This window comes from Ahaetulla prasina, chromosome 1 (genome assembly GCF_028640845.1).
Source record: "Ahaetulla prasina isolate Xishuangbanna chromosome 1, ASM2864084v1, whole genome shotgun sequence".
Classification (NCBI taxonomy): domain Eukaryota; kingdom Metazoa; phylum Chordata; class Lepidosauria; order Squamata; family Colubridae; genus Ahaetulla; species Ahaetulla prasina.
Window position 1 is genome coordinate 359,895,356 of NC_080539.1, and position 23,542 is coordinate 359,918,897.

General features: G+C 43.1%; 1 protein-coding gene across 2 annotated transcripts; it reads right to left on the reverse strand.

Moving 5' to 3' along the window:
- Positions 1–214: 214 nt before the first annotated feature.
- LRRC25 (leucine rich repeat containing 25) lies at positions 215–23,006 on the reverse strand. 2 transcript variants are annotated; one of them, XM_058163272.1, is made up of 3 exons: positions 18,951–19,070; positions 17,647–18,483; positions 215–1,553 (listed from the first exon to the last, which is right to left on the reverse strand). In XM_058163272.1, exons 1-3 carry the CDS (start codon positions 18,989–18,991, stop codon positions 1,412–1,414), a joined length of 1,020 nt encoding a protein of 339 aa, XP_058019255.1. In that variant the 5' UTR covers positions 18,992–19,070; the 3' UTR covers positions 215–1,411. The 2 variants fall into 2 exon arrangements, with proteins under 2 accessions (XP_058019255.1, XP_058019256.1); XM_058163273.1 differs by lacking the exon at positions 18,951–19,070 and adding an exon at positions 22,923–23,006 and having other exon boundaries at positions 220–1,553.
- Between the last annotated feature and the right edge of the window lie 536 nt (positions 23,007–23,542).

Genomic DNA, 23,542 nt, shown 5'->3' on the forward strand with positions numbered 1-23,542 from the left:
TTTTTGGCAGCTGCTGCACACTGCTGGCTCATATTTAAATGGTTGTCCCACTAGGACTCCAAGATCCCTCTCACAATTATTACTATTGAGTGAGGTACCACATATATTGTACCTGTGCATTTTGTTTTTCTTGCCTAAAGGTAGAACCTTACTTTTTTCACCATTGAATTTCATTTTGTTAGATTTTCTATTTTCCGCACAGCAGCAACCTGGTGAGGTGGGTTGGGCTGAGAGACAGTGACTGACCCAAGATCACATCTAGCTGACATTCGTGCCTAAAACGGGATTATAACTCACAGTCTCCTGGTGATTGGCCCAAAGTCACCCAGTTGGCTTTCATGCCTAAGGCAGAACTAGAACTCCAGCCTCCTGGTTTCTAGGCCAGCACACTGTACCAAACTGATTCCTCAGAAAAGTGAAATACCATCACAAAATGACCATTTGTTCATTTATTGTATTTGTTTATTTATTTACATTTACTACATTTCTATACCATAAGTCACTCTGGACAGTTTATCACCACATCATAAATCAATCTAAACACATGGTTAAAAACACGGTTAAAAACAAAATTAAGAACAAGTTGAACATTTACACGTTAAAAGAGAAAACCAAAGTTTAAAGAATTCAGGTTAACAAGGTGGAAGGAGTGTCCCCAAGCCAACTCCTTTCCCTAGGGCTGTATCATCCTTTTAGACTCCCATGCTCATTGGCAGGGCTAGGTCTTAACCCTCATCCAAAAAACCAGAAGTATTGGGGCTCCTCTTGCCTCTGGGACCCTCAGTGGTGGGTTTCAAATTTTTTTACTACCGGTTCTGTGGGTGTGGCTTGGTGGACGTGGCATGGCTTGGTGGATGTGGCTTGGTGAGCGTGGCAGGGGAAGGATACTGCAAAATCTCCATTTCCTCCCGATCAGCTGGGACTTGAGAGGCAGAGAATAGATGGGGGTGGGGCCAATCAGAATTTTTACTACTGGTTCTCCGAACTACTCAAAATTTCCACTACCGGTTCTCCAGAACTGGTCAGAACCTGCTGAAACCCACCTCTGATTAACATGCCTTAAAGTGTGGGGCAAGAGCAGAGAAGGTCTCCTACCTCATAGATAGAAAACATAGGTAATCCAAATCAACAAAACAAACCTAATGAATGAAGCAATGAGAAGATAACATAATGGCGCCTGAAGACAATCCATTCCACCACATCACCATAACCATGCCAAAGAAAGCCACAGTGATGGTCTCACCCAGCCTGTAGGTCCCATCTAGCTCTTCAGGGATTTACAAAATGCCTGCAAGTTGGGGCCAAATGAATTGAGGTATGGTGTTCTGAGAACAGGCATTGCAACAGGAAAGGCCCAGGATATGTTTTGGGTCATCCTTGGTCATAGCAGTGTTTATGGAGCCAAGAGGTATCACTGGTCTGGAATAATGTAGACATCATCTACTGCTTCCGGGATAGATTTTCCACTATAGTTGTAATATAATTCCTGAGTATTGGCGTAGACGGGCTGATGGCCTTCAGCAGAATCGCTGTTCTCACCTTTCGATGGAAACCTGAGGGCCCAAAATCCCCCAAACAAAAGAGATTATTATCATGTCCCCCCCCCCATGGAATCATTTTGATCCTCCTATCATTTTTGATCCGATACAGTATGTATTATTGTTTTAAACTGTTTATTTTCCTTTGGGGATCATTTTGAGGGTGTTTAAGGGAGCTGTTATAATAGCAAATGTATTCATTATGCACCTGTAACTAAGCTCAGGCTAGACATAGAATAAAAACTGCAATTAATATTAAAAACATAATACAAAGAGATGTTAAATCACATTATGAAGTAAGGAGTCTTTAGAGCAGTGTAGAACTTTTAAGATGTGTGGACTTCAACTCCTAGAATTTCCCAACCAGCTTGTTGAAAAACATTGGCCCTAGGTCAAATGACTCATGATACAGAGAAATCAACTTCTTTGCATTCAAATTAGTGAGTAATGTAAAAAAACAAACAAACCAGAATGGCCAAGAAAATGAAGCTCTCTGTGAAGCCATTAATATTTAAATTTAAAGAAACTTGTACAATGTACAGTTGTTCAGAAAGATTCTTGTGAAATAACCACTATCAACCATTGAGTCTGCTTTCTTTTCCCTCTCTGACAAGTATCATAAAACATTTTTAACTGCTGCCTGCAGTTTGGCAGTTCGAATCTCACCGGCTCAAGATTGACTCAGCCATTCATCCTTCCAAGGTCGGTAAAATGAGGACCCAGATTGTTGGGGACAATAGGCTGACTCTGTGAACCGCTTAGAGAAGGCTGTAAAGCACTGTGAAGCGGTATCTTGTCTAAGTGCTACTGCTGGCTGTCTGTCTGTCTGTCTGTCTCTCTCTCTCTATCTATCTACCTACCCACCTACCTCCCTATTGAGAGGTGGAAGTTTTTTTCTGATGGATTCTACGCATACTTGGAAGATATATAGTATATTCCAACTTATCTCACCTTTAAGCTCCCTGCAGGACTAATTAGTTTCCAAATTATCCTCCTTCCTCTGCTAATGACAAGAAATGCATTTTTATCCCATTTTGAAGCTTGCCATCTGCAATTCATCATGGAGAAATGCTTCACACATTTCCCAAAAAGTGGAAAGGTGCTTCACCCTCATTTAAAAATAATGGAGAGAGACAACATATGTTCAGAAAGCATTATGGTGTTCATGAAAAGCTAATTATTTCTTTGCGTGTATATGGATTTCTTTTATTTAGTGTCTGCCTGTATTTAAATAGGTGTTTCAAGTTTTGCAACGATTATTATTTATTAAATTCCTAACTGTCCACGTCAGTGACACAGCGACTTTCGATGGCTTATAATATAATAAAAACTTAAAGTTTTTCCGTAAAGCTTTAAAAATCCGGCTGTGCAACCAAGTCTGGGGCATTACATGCACCAAGGGCCCCACCTCCTGGCTATATCATTAACAGACCGGACGCCTTGCTTTGTATATATTTCGAATTAGACGTTTTAATGTTTTTACTGTCTTAATGCTTTTTACTGTTTTTATTGCTTTAGGGTGTTTGTAAGATTTTAATTGTAATACATGTTTTAAATTAAGAGCCGCCCAGAGTTGTTTTGCTGAGATGAGCAGCTATAAAAGTCAAACACAAGGTTGACTCAGCCTTCCATCCTTTATAAGGTAGGTAAAATGAGGACCCAGATTGTTGGGGGGGCAATAAGTTGACTTTGTAAAAAATATACAAATAGAATGAGACTATTGCCTTATACACTGTAAGCCGCCCTGAGTCTTCGGAGAAGGGCGGGGTATAAATGTAAACAAAAAAAACAAAAAACAAACAAATACTAAAAAATAAATAAAATTAAGGAAAAATTCAAAAGTTAAACACCAAGATGTCAGGCAGCCTGGGGAATCTTCTCTATCTGGTGCCCCTCCCCACCCCAATGTAGCAGTCCTCTGTTGAGGTCCCAGGCCAAGTAGCAGAGCCAAGGGTTTTCTCCTGGACCAGGCCAGCCAAAATTCTTTGGCCGAAGTAGGCCCTTCCCACTGAAACAAGTGGAGTGGAGCGGGCTACTCCCATCAGGGCCAGACGGTTCCTCAGATAACCTGGATCCATGCCAGGAAGGGCTAAACGATCTTGCGGGTGATTTTAGTTGAAGACATATCAAGTGCTTTCACCGGAGGGGTAGGCGATGGAGGAAACTCTTTCGGAAGCCAAATCTGTTTTTAAGGCAAGTTTTTGACATTTAGGACAGGGATAAAAATATAAGAGGCCCACTAGTTCAAATAAAAAAGCCCTGTCTAATCTAGTATTTTCACTCCAAAAATGTATTGTCAGAAGAAGACTGTTCCTATACAGAAAAGTTCCATGACTAATAGTGTTTGACAGGCACACCCTAATTATGAAGAATTCTAACAAATCACATTGTTATGTTATGTTATGTTATCTTATGTTATCTTATCTTATGTTATGCTATGCTATGCTATGCTATCAGTGGTGGGTTTCAAAATTTTTTACTACCGGTTCTATGGGTGTGGCATAGCTTGGTGGGCATGGCTTGGTGGGTATGGCAGGGGACGGATACTGTAAAATCTCCATTCCCACCCCACTTCAGGGGAAGGATACGGCAAAATCCCCATTTCCTCCCCATCAGCTGGGATTCAGGAGGCAGAGAATAGATGGGAGCAGGGCCAGTCAGCATTTTTACTACCGGTTCTCCGAACTACTCAACATTTCAGCTACCGGTTCTCCAGAACCTGCTGAAACCCACCTCTGTACGCTATGCTATGCTATGCTATGCTATGCTATGCTATGCTATGCTATGCTATGCTATGCTATGTTATGCTATGCCCTGCCCAGGCATAGTTCACCATCTTTCGGGTCCTAGCAAGCGCGCTCACGCTCCACCTCCCCGACGGAGCAGGTGAGATGGGCCGTTGGTGCACCCTCTACTCGGAGGCCTTGGGATCCCACCTTGGCCGGCGCATGCCAGCCCTCACCTTCATTGCACCACGGGGCTAATCAAGGAGAGAAGCAACTTAGAACTAAGGAGAAATTTCCTTACAGTTAGAACAATTAATCAGTGGAACAACTTGCCTCCAGAAGTTGTGAATGCTCCAACACTGGAAGTTTTTAAGAAGATATTGGATAACCATTTGTCTGAAATGGTTATTTCAGGTTTCCTGCCTAAGCAGGGGGTTGGACTAGAAGACCTCCGAGGTTCCTTCCAACTCTGGTATTCTATTCCCATGATGACAAACCTATGGCATATGTGCCAGAGGTGGCACACAGAGCCCTCTCTGTGGGCACGCACGCTGTCGCCAGCTGCTCTTCTGGCTCCGGCACACGCGAAAACCAGCTGGCTGGAGTGCATGTGCGCACCGGAAACCGAACGACCAGGTGGCCATCACGCGCATGCGCACCAGCCAGCTGGTGTCCGAGTTTCCGGGGCCCTGGCACGCACATTCTGGTTTGGGCATTCAGTGCCGAAAAGGTTCGCCATCACTGTTCTATTCTATTCTATGCTATGTTAACATAACTCCACAAACTTTGCTGAAGATGTTACCTAGCCTGATAACGAAACGTTCAGAAACCAACCCATGAGCTCGGAGAACGAGCCTTCACCCTCATCCTACACCCGAGCTACAGATATTCACCACTATTGCAATGTTACGTTATGTTAATATTTTGCTTGCTACAGAGTCCAGTCTGATGCCACTGGCATGAAAGGCATGAAAACGGTCCAATTCAATGAGAGGCAGACATTTGAAATACAATGCCATTTTTCTGCTTAAAGATAGTTCTTCTCATTCCACTTTTCCCGGCCTGTCTCAGCCTCCAGATGCATTGGGACTGTACCAGGGGTGAAATGTAAAATTTGTTACTACCGGTTCTGTGGGCATGTGTTGTGACTCCAGCCCCCGAACCTGGCCTCATGCCCGAAAGTGACTCCGAGAGTGAGGGGGAAGGGCCGGATAAGGCTTACCTCAGGAGCACCAATTCCTTTGGCTCGGCTCCAGGAGCCAGAACCAGACCAGTCGGAGGACATAATGAGGCCGTCATCCCCTGATTCCTCCCTTCCCCAGGCTACGCCTTTAGACCCAGCTGATAATAATAATCAAGCTTGGCTTGACCCGCACTTCAGAAGATTAGAGGGGCGGCGTCATCAAAAGGAAGGGTGGGGCAAGAGCCCCACCCCACAGGATATATAAGGAGCTTTGGGACTGCTCTCACTCCACGGGAAGCAAAGTTTAGCTGATCCGTTTCAAAAAGAGCTGAAAGTCTTGCTACGTGAGTCATTTGTTTGAACTTTGGTAGACAGCTGCGATTTCTCTGCCAGGACTGATAAGAGCCATGAATCCACTGGCTGAAGGCCAGCTCGTGGGTCTGAAGAAGGAGACAGAACAGCGTGCCTTGGTGGTGGTGGGGTAATGTGACTGGATGGGCGTGGCCAACTTTTTTTTTTTACTTTTAAAAGCATTTTTTCTACAACCTCTTTGGCCGAAGAGGTTGTAAAAAAATGCTTTTAAAAGGCTCTGATGATCAGGCAACTCAGCTGGGATCGTCAGAAGAGCCTTTTAAAATATTTTTTTCTACAACCTCTTTGGCCAAAGAGGTTGTAGAAAAAATGTTTTTAAAAGCCTCTGATGATCCCAACTGAGCCGCGTGATCATCAGAGGCTTTTTTTTTTACTTTTAAAAGCATTTTTTCAGCCGAAGAAAAAATGCTTTTAAAAGTTTAAAAAAAACCTTCTGATGATCGTGCGGCTCAGCTGGGCATAGGTGGGGGAGGGAGGGATTTTTGCTACCGGTTCTCTGAACCACCCACCGCCATCAGTACCAGATCAGGCGATCTGGTCCGAACCGGAAGCATTTCACCCCTGGTCTGTACAACTAGTTCTCGACTAAAAACATCTGTTTAGTGACCTTTTGAAGTTACAACAGCACTGAAAACAATGACTTACGCCCGTTTTTCACACTGACAACCATTTTAGCGTCCCTGTGGTCACATGATCAAATTTCGGACTGTTGGCAACTGGCATCTATTTATAACGGTTGCTGTGCCCCGGGGTCACGGGATCACATTTTGCGACCTTCTGATAATCGAAGTCAATGGGGAAGCCAGATTCATTTAACAACCATGTTATTAATTTAACAACCGCAGTGATTCACTTAACAATGGCGGCAGGAGAGATTGGAAAAATTTGTAAAATGGGGCAAAGCTCACTTAAGCACTACTTTGCTTAGCAACAAAAAGCTTGGACTCAGTTTTGGTTGTAAGCTGAGGAATACCTGTAATGGCCACCCATTATATCGAATGGGGAAGCTGGCCCTAATGATTCAGACAGCAGAAGGGGAAATCCTCTGAAAATCCTTTTTCCTCTGAAAATCCTCTGTGGTGGACTATTTTAAGCACAACTGAAGAAGCACATTTCTGCCCAGGAAGTTGCTGCTGGGAACAAGGCGCAGGGTTTCATTGGGGACTTTCTCCATTTCTTTTCCTGGCTATTACTCAAAGCAGAGAAAAAGGGGGTGGGAGGAGGAAGAGAGAGAGAGGGAGAGATTGCCCAACGGGAAATTAGTTAAGAGAAAAAGCTGAGAAACACATGACCTGGCACAGCTCAATGACTCTTTAAAAAAAAGCTTTGTAAGACGAATGTTTGCAATGGGCATTTCTAACTGTAATGGGCTGTGAGAAGAACCTTGGGGTTCAGGAGGAAGAGCTGCAGCCAAGTCAACTATCAGAGTCGGGCCAACTGAGACTCTGGAAAGAGTTCAGAGAAGAGCAGCAAAAATGATTAGGGACCTAGAACATACGAAGCACTATTGCAGGAACTGGGTCTGCTTAGTATAGTGAAAAGAAGGACCAGGGGTGACATGGTATCAGTCTTCCAATACTTGAAGGGCTGCCACAAGGAGGAAGGGGTCAACCGATTCTTCAAAGCACCAGAAGGCAAGACAAGAAACAATGGATGGAAACTAACCAAGGAGAGAAGCAACCTAGTGCTAAGGAGAAAATTCCTAACAGTGAGAATCAGTGGAACAGCTTGCCTCCAGAAGTTGTGGGTGCCCCACCACTGGAAGCTTTTAAGAAGGAACTGGGTAGTCATTTATCAGAAATAGTATAGGTCTCTTGTGAGAGCAAGGGGTTGGACTCAGGGGTGGGATTCTATCAGTTCAGACCAGTTCGGGCAAACCGGTAGCTCCGACGATCAGCTGGGAGGGAACCGGTTCGCTCCAACGATCAGGTCGGCCTGCCCACCAGCCCTTGCGCTTTACCTACCTTCATCTTCTCAGCTGATTGGCGCGGCAGAGCGGATTGCCGCGCCTCGACTGTGTTATTCCCACGTGGTAACACAGAAGGTTAGTATTTGTAAAATTGTGCACGCGCTGCATATGCGAAGCGTATGATCACCGGACCAGTTGTAAAACCGGCAGCATCCCACCACTGGTTGGACTAGATCAGGGGTCTGCAAACTTGGCTTTTTTAAGACTTGTGGACTTCAACTCCCAGAGTTCCTCAGCCAGCTTTGCCAGTTGAAGTCCACAAGTCTTAAAAGAGCCAAGTTTGCAGACCCCTGGACTAGATGACTTCCAAGGTCCCTTCCAACTCTGTTACTGTTACTGTTACAGACAAGAGACATCTCAGCCCATAGGAGAAATGGGGGTATGGAAAGCATCTCAGAAGGTTCCCCTTGTTCTCTGGGAAGTAAAGGCAAGGGAGAAGAGAGGTGCTTTCAGTCCTTGACTTACAACAGTTCATTTGGTGACTGTTCGAAGTTACAACAACACTGAAAAAATTGATATGACACTTTCAATTACACTTACAACCAATTGCAGCATCTTCATGGTCACATGATCAAAATACAGATGCTTGACAACTAACTCATATTTATGATGGTTGCAGTGTCTAGGGAGGTCATGAGATCATCTTTGCCGAGCTTCTGACAAGCACAAAGTCAATGGGGAAGCCAGATTCACTTAACAACCGTGTTACTAAAATAACAACTGCAGTGGTTCTCTTAACAACTATGGCAAGAAAGATCATAAAATGGGGCAAAGCTCACTTGACAAATGTCTGACTTAGCAACAGAAATGTTGACCTCAATTGCAGTCATAAGTCGAGAACTACCTGTAGTGTGAATTCTCATGGTTTTGGTTTCCTGTCTCAATTTCTTGGAAGGGCTGACCCTAAGTCACCCAATCTTGTTTTTCTAATCTAGAGAAGAAGAATGAGAGGTCAACTGGTGAAAAATGGGAACATGAAACTCTGACCTGCTTTTTCTTAACAAATGGAGAAAGACTAAATCTCTTTCTGTTCATAGGTAGTCCTTAACTTGGTAAATGGTATACGATCTCCTGCTTGAGCAGGGGGTTTGGGCTAGAAGACCTCCAAGGTCCCTTCCAGCTTTACCGTGATTGATTGATTGATTGATTAACTTACGATCATTCATATAGCCATTCATTCGGTCATTCATTTAAAGTTTGGAAGTACAAGTAATTCTCAATTTACAACTCTTTATTTAGAGACTGTTCAAAACTACAGGCACTGAAAAGAATAACTTATGACTTTTCCCCCCCTTATAACCGTTTCAGCGTCCCCATGGTCATGTGATCAAATTCTGACCCTTGGCGATGGCATGTGTTCATGACAGTCACACTGTCCTGGGGTCATGTGATCACCATTTATGACCTTCCCAGCTGACTTCCGACAAGCAAAATCAAGGAGGGGAAGCCAGATTTGTTTAATGATAAAATGATTCACTTAACAACTGCAATGATTTACTTAACAACACTGGCAAGAAAGGTCATAAAACGGGGCAAAAAGATTAATAATTGTCTTGCTTAGCAATGGAAATGTTGGGCTCAATTGTGGTCATAAGTTAAGGACTGCCTTTAATTTATGACCAGCCCTTGCACTTAACAATGGTTGCAGTGTTCCCATAGTCAAACGACTGCCATTCACAGTCTTCCCAGACAGCTTCTAACAAGCAAAGTCAGTGGGGAAAGCAGGATTCACTTAATGACTGTGACAAAGAAGGTGGTAAAACTGGGCATGGACATGTGGTAACTCACTTAACAGCTATGTAACTTAACGACAGAATTTCAGGTTTCATCTGCGGTCATAAGTTGAGGACTTCCTGTAATACTGCGTGGTGCAATTTGTCAAGTGGTCTTCCACTGCAGTAAAGGCTACCTTTTTCTCAGGGAACCTGGCAACTTAATTTGAATTTGTCTTGACACATTTTTGAGCTGACTTGACTGTTGACGTTATAGTTTCCTCTCACACACACATTTCCATCTCTCTAAAGCTCGCTGGAGTAGCCTCAAAGGAGGGGGGGGTGTCCCTCTTCTTGTTGTTTTTTGTGATTTAATGGAAGCCCTGGAGAAATTAGGTTGCAGTCAACAGGGAGGCCAAGCGCACAGACCAATTAAAAAAAATATACTACAAACTTGAGCATCTTAAAGGAAATTCTCCTCTCCCATCCCATCTCCCATCTTAGAAAACGCTGAAAACAATTTTTCTTTCAGCATACGAAGAATGTAGACTTCTAGGAAAAGGGTGGATGATGTGCAGCACAACTTTAAGAGGGCTCCTTCCAGATGGATTTCTTTATTTTATAAATAAATGGCATCACACAGCCACTCTGTGTAGGATTTCCACTGATCCTTACAACCCAAACGTATCCAAGGATGTCTGTGTGTCTGCCTGTTTGTCTGTGTGTGTGTGTGTATGTCAAATACTGCAGTCTATGTTAATGTCTGTTGGGACCACCATCGCGGCTGACTGTTGGGGGCGAGTCACTGGCCCCAACGGAAAGGGTGCGCAACTTGGGTGTTCTCCTGGATGGACGGCTGTCGTTTGAAGATCACCTGACGGCCGTCTCCAGGAGAGCTTTTTACCAGGTTCGCCTGGTCCGCCAGTTGCGCCCCTTTCTTGACCGGGATGCCTTATGCACGGTCACTCATGCTCTCGTCACTTCTCGACTGGATTATTGCAATGCTCTCTACATGGGGCTACCCCTGAAGTGTACTCAGAGACTTCAGTTAGTCCAGAATGCAGCTGCGCGGGTGATTGAGGGAGCACCACGTTGCTCCCGGGTAACACCACTCCTGCGCAGTCTGCACTGGCTACCTGTGGTCTTCCGGGTGCGCTTCAAGGTTTTGGTTACCACCTTCAAAGCGCTCCATGGCTTAGGGCCCGGGTACTTACGGGACCGCCTGCTGTTTCCACATGCCTCCCACCGACCCGTATGCTCTCACAGAGAGGATCTTCTCAGGGTGCCGTCCGCCAAGCAGTGTCGGCTGGCGGCCCCCAGGGGAAGGTCCTTCTCTGTGGGAGCACCTACCCTCTGGAACGAACTTCCCCCCGGTTTACGCCAATTGCCTGACCTTCGGACCTTTCGCCGGGAACTGAAAACTTATTTATTTATACAAGCGGGACTGGCCTGATTTTTAAATTCTAAATTTTAAATTTTAAATTTTTAATGGTAATTTTACTCGGTATTTTATATGGTCAATTGGACGGTTTTAATTTCGGCCTTTTATTGAATAAGCTTTTTAATTGTTATTTTAATATGTATATTAACTGTTTTAAATGAAGGCTGTACACCGCCCTGAGTCCTTCGGGAGAAGGGCGGTATAAAAGTTTAATAAATAAATAAATAAATAAATAAATAAATAAATAAATAAATAAATCTTAATTTAACTTCCCCAGAAATTCTCAAACATTGCGTTGCCACGAGTCTCTAAAACGATTCATGAAATTGTGCAACTCTGCCATTTATACAATAAATGATTTCATTGCAGTTAGGGTGTGTCCAGAAATCAATCCACCCTTATGTGAGTCTTTGAGATGTAATGAACTTTGCTTATAAGATGTAATGAACTTTGCGACTAAATTGATTTTAAATTTAACAACAGCGGCAAGACTACTGATAGGACAATACTGGAAGAAAAAAGAGTACAATAGAAGAATGGATATTGAAAGTTGCTAATTTGGCTGAGATGGCTAAAATCTCAGCCTTTTTGAAAGACACTACACAAGAAAAATATCTAACTGAATGGAAAAAATGGATTGAATATACGCAAAATAGATATCAGATTAAGAGATATCAGATTGCTTTTGAATATTAGGATGTATTTATCTTTGATTTGTATGGGGGAAGTTAGGATTTGAGAAGAAGGGGAGGATTATAATTTGTGTTAGGGAAAATTTAGCGAATGATTGTTTTTTCTTTTGAACTATACTTTGTGTTTGTTCTGGGAAGTCGGGGGCGGGGGAGGGAGGAGGGTGGTTTTGGGGGGAGGGGGGAGGGGATGGAGTGGGTGGGGGGAAGGGGGGTTGAAAATTTTTGTATAAACTTCAATTAAAAAAAAATTGTAATGAACTTTGCTTAATACCTTTACCTCAACTATTACATTTTAGTCTATGCATCCCCAGATATTTCAAATTTGTATAGCAGCCCATCACAAACTTGTTTTGCCTACATATCCTGAACAGCCTTTTTTTTTTTAAAGATTACATTCCCCTCTAAATTGCTTGTAATTCCTTAGAAAGTCACGTGCCCCATAGCTCTATCCAGCTGTCCATCTATGTACCTACAACCCAGTAGTGAAATTCTGGAGGTTCTATGCGGCTCAGGCGAACCGGTAATGGCGGTGGTGGGAAACTCCGCCCACCCGTCCGGATGTCATCCCATCCCATTTTTGATCCTCTGCGCATGCGCAGAAGGCTCTGTTCAAGTGTGGAGGAGGCGCCCGCTCACATTTGCGAACCGGTAGCGAAGGTAAGTGGATTTCACCCCTGCTACAACCTTCTTAGGAATAGTGTGTTTATCTAATATTATACATAACTTTTGATATTGTGATAGTTATGAAGTTTTATCGGAAAAAAAGGTAAAGCAACTTAAATGGCAGAAGCAGCAAAGGGGAGTGCATAGCCGGGTCCTTTCCAGACCCCTCCCTACCATCTCTGTCCTCAGCCCAAGATCCTATCAGCAATTTCCCCCCTCTCTTCTGGGATTTCACTCCCTTGTTTATCCTGCAGACTAAACAGAGGAAGACATTGCTTTCGTGAATGTTGCTGTTAAATTGAAGCATTTCTATATTCTGTAGTAGGAAAGGACAACTACGGTAGTGGCCTGCCAGGTGTTGCTGAACTACAGTTCCCAGAAGCCCTAAGACGACTGAGGTAAATTGGGATTTGTTGGCTGGGTTCATACAACATCCTACATTAGACTAAAATGGGGTGTTTAGTAGTTTGTGGGTCTATAAACTGAGTGATCTACTAGGAACCGAACAATCCTAAAATGTAGCCTGAACCACCCCATTATGTTCAGCCATAATATGACATACTTGTTTGGGCAAAGCATGCTACAGGGTGGCAGTATTGGGTTAAAGTAATTTAGTTTGAAAACGTAATGTGTGGTGTGAAATCAGTCCTGGAGGATCATGGGTTCCCAAACCTTGTCCTTGCCTCTTCCTTCTAATCTAATCCTATTCTAGCAGAAGCTACAGATGAATTTCTCTTTCAGTTCCTCCATCCTTAAGTCAGTTGTTCTACCATCTGTCCTTTTATTACCTTTTATTGGGCTCTTCTTTTTCATTTCTGTTTTTAATTTGATTGACCCCACTGGAGTAAAATAAACCCAGAGAAGAAAAGTCATCTCCTGTTCTAAAAACAAGATGTGTTTATATGTCCTCTTTTGCCTTGATATATCTCTTAACCAGTGGTGGGATTCAGCCAGTTCACACCTATTCGGGAGAACCGGTTGTTAACTTTCTAAGCAGCTTGGAGAATTGGTTGTTGGAAGAAATCTTATTTCATTTTTTTCCACTTTACAGGGCTAATCCTGTAAGGAAGGCAGGAAGGAAACATTCTGATGTTTCTAGCCTAATCTTTATCGTCCTGCTTACAGAAACTGCCTCTCTGGTTAACCCTTATTACATTGTAACAGCTAAGGTGAAGCGCCCTTGACGTGAGTGACGTTGAGTTAGCCTCGCCCACCCAGTCACATGAACATTGAGCCACACCTACCCAGCTGGTCATTAGGGCAGAGAACCGGTTGTTAAATTATTTGAATCCCACCACTGCTCTTAACTCAATCTCATTCAGATTGTGTTTATGGGTATTTGGAAATTTGGTGAAATTGACCAATCTCTCAACAGGAAGAGGAAGGAGATTCTTGGATTAGAGAAGACTACATGAAAGCCAGTTATATGGGGTTACTGGCCAAAATATCATCAGCGGAGGGTTTCAGATTATGTTACTACCGATTCACTGCACATGCACTTGCTTTGTGCACACATGTGCCCGGTTCGCTCATGTGTCTGCTTTCCGCACATGCGCCCAGCCTTCCATGTATTCACTTTCCTCACACACATGCCTTCCATATATGGGTTCGGCCTCAAAAATGTGGCTAAATAGGATGGCATAGAGCTGGGGGGAGGGGATCACCCGCGATTTCCGCTACCGGCTCCAGCAAACTGGCCTGAACTGGCTGAATACTACATGTGCTTCAGATATTTTGGATTACAAATCCCACAACCCCCTGCCACAGGACAAACTAACTGAAGCTGATGAGGATTCCCATCCAAAACATAAAAGGAATAGGCCCAAATTGCCTAATCGAGTTCCTGGCCATATCAACTGGGTAATCTAGACCAATGATTCTAAACCTCAAAAAGACATGTGGACTTCAATTCCCAGAATTCCCCAGCCAGCATGCTAGCTGGGGAATTCTGGGAGATGAAGTTCACATATTTTAAAACTGCTGTTAAGAAATACTGATCTACATTATGCAAGTTGGTAAATTTCCTCAGGACCTTGCTATGAAATGCAGAATTGAATGACCACTGAATGATGAAGTTTTTTAAAAAAAATCTACAGATCAAGAAAAATGGGAGAATATGAGTACTTTGTTACAGCAGATGGTTAGGGGGGGAAATGGGAATTGCCAAGAATTAAGAAACCCAGCAAATTTATTGCAGTCTTGTGTTTTTTGAAAAAGAGAGACTTCCTGTACTCACATAGGCATTTCAGGAAGCCCGAGAAATAACTCTCTACTTTACTGTATTCAAAGTTCTCGGTTCTGCCCACTGCAAAACAATTTTTGCTGTCCATCTTGATAAGGTTAGCAAGTCAATGCATCATGGTGAATTTGTTTACAAAGATTTTTTTTAACTAAACCAAAAACAGACAGGTAAAACTTTAAGCTTAAACTTTAAGCTTAAACTGTCTATTGTTGACCTCACCCCATTCCTAAGAGGTCTGTAAGGGGCGTGCATAAGTGCACCTGCATGTCTACTGTCCCTGTCATAATATTCCTTTTTACATACTCTTTTCGTGTATCCAAATTATGTTTATACTTTTACCAGTTATCTCATGTATGATTGGCAAATAAATAAATAAAATAAAAATAAATAAATAAATAAATAAATAAATAGAGAAGACCTATTCTGAATGATGAATTTTCATTGAATGCTACAGTACTGGATTATTTAATATTGGAAAACGTCATGTAGATATTCTCATGCTAGAAAATCGCCTCTCTTTTTCACAAAAATTAATTTGAAGAAGGTATTGGAAAATTTAATTTTCTGCAGGTTTTCAGACCCTTTGGGTTACAGGTAGTCCTCAACTTACAACCGTTCGTTTGGTGACTGTTTGAAGTTACAAGGCCACTGAACAAAAGTGACGTATGGTATGACTAGTTGCAGGATCTCCATGGTCATGTGATCAAAATTCGGGCACTTGGCAACTAGCATGTATTTATGACATTTGCACTGTCCCGGTGTCATGTGATCACCATTTCCAACTTTCCCATCTGGCTTCTGATAAGCAAAGTTAACGGGGGAAGTCATTCACTTAATGACTGCATCATTCACTTAATAACTGACTTGCTTAGCTTAGCCACCAAAAATTTGGGCTCATTTGTGGTCGTAAGATGGGGGCTATCTGTATTTTCATCTCATCTCGTCTTTTTGTGCTATGATAGGTCACTGCGAAAAGGCGATCTCATCATCCCACATCAAGATTGTACTTTAATGATGATCTTTTACCATTATTTGTGCATCAATAAGATGCATAACACACACAAAAAATGATGATGCAGTTATATGTACCTTCAAATTACCACTGCCTTTTTGTAGTGTTTTATCTAGGCACCCATAGGGAATATTAGGAAAAAAGGAATTGCAAATTAACTGAAAAAATGGAGCAAACTACAGTATGCACAATCTATTTCTGAAATGAAAATTGAAACTTCCCTTATGTAAACAGGAATTCAGAAAGGGGGAAGTTCAGGTTAAAAAGATACCTCAATTGCTACTATCTGAGCCTTGATGAAAAGCAATTTAAAATAAAACAACCCCCCCACCCCCATCCTTTTATTCCTCATGCTGTTTCCAGATTTCAAACCAGAATTGGGCTTTGTTTGTGCTAAAGTCACAACGCACAAGTCAAGCAACAGTTGTATATGACCCAGAATCATAGATAGCTGCAGGATTATATGACCAAAAGGGCATCAATCTGGATCACACAGAACATAACAAAAGAGAAGTTCAATTCCAGTTCTCTGACAAACAGGGAACTGATGCTGCTTTTAACATATATTTTTCTTTTTCTTTTAATTTTTTTAAACATTCGGGGGGCAGCTGACTGGACCAAGAGGCAGCTATAGAAGTCCCCTTTTATTTCTTCTACACAACTGGAATGAGCTGTGAAAACGAAGTTGTGTGCCTTTGACTCTTAAGAAAGGGTCAGTTAGGGGTACCTTGGGTCTCTATGTTGCATTTGTTTGGGGGAGACCAATTGGTTTAATGCAGCGCTTTTCAATTTTGAGCTAGCTGGGGAATTCTGGGAGTTGAAGTCCACACATCTTAACGTGGCCAAGATTAAAAAAAAAACCCAACCCACTGCTTTAAAGTCTTTAATAAACTTACGTTGCTCCGAAAAATGTAATTGTCCTGTTTAAATTGGGTACATATTGCTTCGTGAGATGAAATGCCTTTTCATCCTTCTAAAAGAACACCTGTTGTTTTAGAGCGTAATAGTTGCAGAAGGAATACTGAAAGGTATCTCCTCTGTGGCCCCCAGTGGGAGATTCGCAGGGGTTCAGGAGAACCGCTAGCTAAGATTCTGTGCAGTTTGGAGACCCCCCCAAATCCCACTCCTGGCTGGCCCCACCCACCCTGCCCCTCCCAGAAGTCCCCACGCAACCTGTTTTGGATGCAGGTAAGTGCAGAGTGCACATGGAGGCTCAGGGATGACGAAAAACAGGCCTATCAGAAGTTCCATTTCTGGCCATTTTCGCCCTCCCAGAGGCTCGAGAAAACCTCCGGAGCCCAGGAAGAGCAAAAATGGCTCCACACCTGCCACCCCCACGATGGCCACCCCCACCCAGCAACCAGGCAGAGAATCCCTTGCTAAAATTTTTGAAGCCCACCCCTGGTGGCTTCCAAACAATTCCGAATTGCTTGAAGAATTTGACAGCTTCTTTGTTTTGGAGGGAGAAGCACTGAGGATCTTGGAGAGCTTTTGTGGGCAAAATCCTAGAATCACAGAAGGTAAGGATTGGGTGACATCTCAGAGACTGTCTAATTCAATCCTCTCCGTAGTGCAAGAATCTACTACTGTGTTTCCTCGAAAATAAGACCCTGTCTTATATTTTTTTTGAACCCTGAGATAAGCGCTTGGCCTTACTGCCATGCGCTCAAAAGCCTGATTGGGCTTATTATCAGGGGATGTCTTATTTTGGGGGAAACAGGGTACTACAGCATCCTAGAGCAGGGGTCTCCAACCTTGGCCACTTTAAGCCTGGAAGACTTCAACTCCCAGAATTCCCCAGCCAGCTTTGCTGGCTGGGGAATTCTGGGAGTTGAAGTCCTCCAGGCTTAAAGTGGCCAAGGTTGGAGACCCCTGTCCTAGAATAAATAAACTGAAGCTGCTTAAGGCATCCACTTCACTCTTTAAAACTCTTAAAACCTGTCCCCAAATGGGCCATGATGACCCCCCACCCCACTCTATCTGGAGGGTATCCCTTTGCAAGCACCAAGCAAAGCAATGAGGGTTGTTGTTGTTGTTTTTTCATTTGGTGCGGACGTAATGTGCTTTCCCAAGACATGATGCCTCCCAATTCTCACCTGTTGGTGGTGGTCTCCTTCTGGCTCTGGTGGTTGCCTTGCCTGCTTTTCACTTTGCCCACTTTGCCCTTGGATTGGTCTTTCAAGACGTTCTCATAGTCTTCGTGGAACTCCGTGTCCTGAAATGCGTTCCCTGGCTGAGGTAAGTGGCTGACGTACCTTGATTGTCCAGAAGCGCCTTCAGATGTGTTGGAAGATCGTTTTCCTTGGTTGATGGGGGCCCCTTTCTTCCACCGGATTACAAAGAAAACCAGGATGGCCAAAAGGAGCAGAATCAAAATTGATATGATGATGCCAATGTAGAGATCATACCCAGTGCTAGCAGAGCACCTATCCTTGTAGAAATCAGTTACATTATCCAGTCTTTCAGAAGTGAAGCACTGGCATTTGATGCCTTGGTTTGAGCAGTTGTGGCAATAATTCACAATGCCTCTAGCCACACTGCACTTACAGTCCACGCGGAGCTCCTTCAGGCACCGATAGGACTCTGCAATGGATAGAGAGCCAAGCTGGTTCTTCTCCAAACTCAGGACCTTCAAGTTGGGTGTTTTGTTAAAGAAGTCGGAAGGAAGTCTCTTCAGTTTATTTTTGTGAAGAAACAACGATTCCAGCTTTTTTGCAGACTCCAATTCGGATAACGTTGTGATGACGTTATTGGACAGATCCAACTCTTTCACTTGTTTCCATATACTGAAATTGACTTCAGAGGAAGGAAACTGGCCACTAAAATTGAGGCACGGCGTGTCACTGAAGTTTCTAAAATCAGTCCTGGGACATGTAGCATCCACATGACAGCCAAGGGGGAAAAACAGCAGCGTGGCGAGCAGGCCCCACATCCTACAATACATAAAGGCAAATTGAAGGGATGTATGTGGCAAATGGGTGAATCTGTCAATTCTAATCTATCCTAATTCCCGTGTTTACAAATTTGCTGTCGTAATTGCATCTCTTTTTTCCCTCATTTATGCAATTCTGCTAAACCTGAGGGTCTTTTACAAAAGTCAGCACCCCAATGTTGTTGTTTTTTTTTTGCCCAGCATCTCAAAAAGTATATATGTTAGTTTTGCAATTTTGCCAGATTTCCCTACTTTCCCCATACAAAATAATTTCCCAATATAATGCTTTTTCTTAGGGGACGCGGTGGCTCAGGGGCTAGGACGTTGAACTTTGCAATCGAAAGGTCGGCGGTTCGAATCCCTAGTGCTGCCGTGTAACGGGGTGAGCTCCCGTTACTTATCCCAGCTTCTGCCAACCTAGCAGTTTCGAAAGCACATAAAAATGCAAGTAGAAAAAATAGGGACCACCTTTGGTGGGAAGGTAACAGCGTTCCGTGCGCCTTTGGCATTTAGTCATGCTGGCCACATGACCATGGCGACGTCTTCGGACAGCGCTGGCTCTTTGGCTTTGAAACGGAGATGAGCACCGCCCCCTAGAGTCGGCAACGACAAGCACGTATGTGCGAGGGGAACTTTTACCTTTTTATGCTTTTTCAGGTTATACTATATGAATGTTCACGCTCTCTCTTTTTTTTAAAAGAGTGCTGCAATATTTTAAAAAGTACTGTACACATTTTGGATATCTGAATGTCACTTCATGCATACTTTGGTTCAATATATATTTATATATATATATATATATATATATATATATATACACACACACACACACACATTTTTAATGAATTTGCACCTAAATCCTTCTCCTAAATTTCTTTCCAGCCTCAGCAATAACATGGTAAAAAAGCTAGATCCTTCTGCATCATGGTTTTGATTTGGCAACCAAGGAGCCCGTCTCAATTTTCATCATTTTATTTGTTTGTAAGGATTCTTACAACAATTAAGCCAACTCTACAAGAGATCTTGTAACTGTGTTCACATGGCTCAATTGGTTGCCGTGTGGAAGCTTTTCTAAGCTTTTTCTAGCTGAAGCTGCTTTTCCATGCATTATTATTATTATTATTTCAAGTGGTGAAAAATGCAGTGGGTAGCACTATTATAGGCAGCAAAGGGAGAGGCTTCTTCCACCCTTTGAGGCCATTTCTTGGCAGAGATGCAAACTTAGATTTATTATATCACATCTGTAAGATTTGGAGTGCTAAAAATTCATGATTTAAGAAAAAGGAATATGGGGAAACCACACAGTGGCTAGTAAAGATTGTTCAACTGAATGAGACCAAAAGTCCATTAAACACATCTTCGTGCATTTCCAAAAATGGTCCAGCACAAGATTGGCGTTCAAAGATAGACTGCCTGGGAATAAGGTGGATTCACATAGCTAACAAGCTTGAAAGAATAGAATAGAATAATAGAATTGGAAGGGACCTTGGAGATCTTCTAGTCCAACCCCCTGCTTAGGCAGGAAACTCTACACCACTTCAGACAAATGAATCTCTTTTCTACACCAATCTCTTAAAAACTTCCATTGTTGGAGCATTTACAACTTCTGGAGGCAAGTTGTTCCACTGATTAATTGTTCTAACTGTCAGGAAATTTCTCCTTAGTTCTAGGTTGCTTCTCTCCTTGATTAGTTTCCACCCATTGCTTCTTATCCTGCCTTCAGGTGCTTTGGAGAATAGCTTGACTCCCTCTTCTTTGTGGCAGCCTCTGAGATATTGGAACACTGCTATCATGTCACCCCTAGTCCTTCTTTTCATAAGACTAGACATCTAGTTCCAGCAACCGTTCTTTATATGTTTTAATCTCCAGTCCCCTAATCATCTTTGTTGCTCTTCTCTGCACTGATCTAGATCGATCCATTAAGCCCAGCCCTCAGATTCCAATGAAAATCAATCAGATGTCTTTAGGAGGCCTATAAAAGGCATAAATGGAAAGTCGATTGCTGTTGAATACAGAAACTCCATTTTGCTATTAATGTCAAGAAACAAATACTAGAACTTTGAAATGAAATTTGCACCCTCAAGTCAGTCTCAATCCCTGGCAATTATCTGGGCATGTTCTGCAATTTTTGGAAGTACAGTAGAACCTCTGGTCATGATCATAATTCGTTCCATAACTTTGTTTGCAACCCAATTTGATTGTGACCCGAACCTAATTTTGGAAATTTGGTACTTACAAAAAATTAGCACTGAAGGGGTAATTGGCCGCAGGGAAAAAAAATTGTGAATTTTTTGGTGGGAACCTGATTTGGTCATGGTGAGAAGCGCTTGTGACCAGAGGTTCTGCTGTAGTTTTGTCTCCGTCCTTGGGCTGAGTGAGAAGGACTGGCCCAAAATCAGCCATCTGGCTTTGCATCTCAACCAGAACTACACCACCTGACTCTCTTCCTAAAAGTTTATTAATCTAGATCATAATAGCAGAATCTTGAAAATCACCTCTCCATCTTCTACCAAAGAGAGTCAAGGCAGGGTAATCTGGAGCAGGGGTCTCCAACCTTGGCAACTTGTGGACTTCAACTGGGAGTTGAAGTCCACAAGTCTTAAAGTTGCCAACGTTGGAGACCCCTGATCTGGAGTGTGTTTCTCACACTTTTCTTCATTCCTGGGCATTCATGTTTCACTAAGAATTATACTACTGACAAAGCCATCTCTGTTCACCTCTCATACATTGGCCTCTCCTTCACTGTGAACCAACTAGCATCACTTTTACTAATGAACAATTTACCGTGTTTCCCCAAAAATAAGACCCAGTCTTATATTTCTTTTGCCACCAAAAAGGGCACCAGGTCTTATTTTCGGGGGATGTAATCCACTGACTCACCTCACTTGCGCATGTCGCCCCTGCCTTCTTTTCACTGTCAAAGGCCTTCAGGAACTTCTTCTATAGCTGGCAAAGCTTTCCTGAAGGCCTCTGCAGCCTATAACAGAGCTCCAGAAGCCTTGCCAGCTGCAGAACAAATGGGACAGCAAGGCAGATGCCAAGGTGTGCAAGGCCTGGCTGCAACTATCCGAAGGTAAGGAGTAGGGCAGCTCCACCCCTCCATTCCCACCCTAGCTTTTTACCCGTGCACCCTGGAGTGGGCAGGGTCTTAATTAGGGCTTATTTGTGGGGGGAATAGGACGCATGTGTAAAAATCAAGCTAGGACTTACTTTCAGGGTAGGTCATATTTTCGGGGAAACACGGTACAAATTAACATTTTGTTAACAGAAATATTTCTGCCTTCAGAAACAGAATGGAAAGGGTTACTGTTCAACGGGTTAAACTAAGACGAGAAAGATCCAAATTCCTATTAAGCCACAAATATCACAGTTGACTCTCGGGTCAGTTCGTTACTACTTCTGTAACACATATTACCTCACAAGTTTGTTGAAAGATATGGGGGCGGGGAGGGAGGAATTAATTAAATAAGCTGCCTGGAATGGTGCTTAATATCTGAACTCTGGTCAGAGAGACCTTGCTTCAAAGCCATCCTCAACGATGGAAACTCACTGGCTACTTCTCTCACCATAACCTGCCATACAAAATTGTTGTGGAAGTAAAGTTGAAGCTCCTTTATGGGAAAATAGAGTCAAGCGGTACCATCCACAATGCAGATTGGGTGGTTGAGTGATGATTTATTCACATATGCAATCAACTTTATATTCTACTTTTCTTCTAAGACCTCAGGTTGATAGTGGTAGTTTTAACTTCATAACAATCCTGCCAATTCCTGCAGGTTTTTGTTTTTTTTGTTTACATTTATATCCCGCCCTTCTCCTTACAGTGTGTAAGGCAATAGTCTCATTCTATTTGTATATTTACAAAGTCAATTTATTGCCCCCCCAACAATCTGGGTCCTCATTTTACCTACCTTATAAAGCAGGGGTGTCCAAACTTGGTCCCTTTAAGACTTTTGGACTTCAACTCCCAGAGTCCCTCAGCCAGCAAAGCTGGCTGAGGAACTCTGGGAGTTGAAGTCCAAAAGTCTTAAAGGGACCAAGTTTGGACACCCCTGTTATAAAGGATGGAAGGCTGAGTCAACCTTGGACCTGGTGGGACTAGAACCTGCAGTAATTGCAGGCAGCTGGTTTTAATAACAGGCTTCTTACAGCCTGAGCCACCACGGCTTGATCTGAGAGATGGTGAACGACCCTAAGTCACCCATTAAACTTGAAAGGTTGAGACTGGATCTAATCCAGTGTAACTTTTAAAACTGCAACCCACCAGTTCTGTTGTTTTGCTTTCCCATTCTCTTCTGTTGTACAGTAACTGCACTCCCACTTGCCCCCAGCAGTTTATTCTAGCTGCCACCTGAGGAAAGCTTTTCAAGACACTAGTCCACAAGATATATGGGACTTATTTACGCCCCCCCACCCCCGCAAACGCTTCTCACACCATACCTTGAAGTCTTCAAGAGGTCTTGTCAGCTTTGCTCTCTCGAGCTGTTGGCGCTGTTGCTTGTGAAGGGGAAAAAAGGGAACCAGCTAAAGTTCCCTCTTTCAAAAATCTTTGAAGGGTGGGAAGAAAAAAACGGAAGTGTGCAGGGCGGGGGAAAAGGCCCAGTTACTCAACCTCCTGAAAAGTCAGCACAGAGAAGCATCTGGCATTGTCAAGGGGCTGAACTTAACATTTTGATCACATCTTTGCAAACAAATTCCCTAAATTATGAATTGGTCCTTTGGAAGTGAGCAGCTTCGGAACAGAAGCCAGGAAAAAACAAGGATGGAACCTTGTTGAGCGATGAAAGGGGCGGGGCCAAGACGCACCCAAATTTGACGCAGCCCAATGTCAGGCCCAATCTACAGGGAGACTAACACTGATATATGTAGGGGGGAACTGTATGATTCCCCATCTCACTGCGCCCGGGAATTTCATCCTGCCAGTCAGCAGTTAGAGCAGCAACTGTTAAACACAATTTTAGTTTTCTTCTAAAAAGCATTAAACCCGTCTGTCAAGGTTCCGACTAATGAACCCAACCAATTCAGCAAATCTGAGACTGTTTACTTTCTCAAAGAACTGT

Bases quoted from the DNA above. Each gene is read 5' to 3' on its own strand.
- LRRC25 (XM_058163272.1), bottom strand. From the start codon at position 18,991: ATGCCAAAGGCGCACGGAACGCTGTTACCTTCCCACCAAAG. The intron at 18,484-18,950 runs GTGGTCCCTATT...TATGTATTGTAG, and splicing joins CTGTTACCTTCCCACCAAAG to GATGTGGGGCCTGCTCGCCA. The intron at 1,554-17,646 runs GTGAGAATTGGG...TTGGGCCCTCAG, and splicing joins AAGGAGACCACCACCAACAG to GTTTCCATCGAAAGGTGAGA.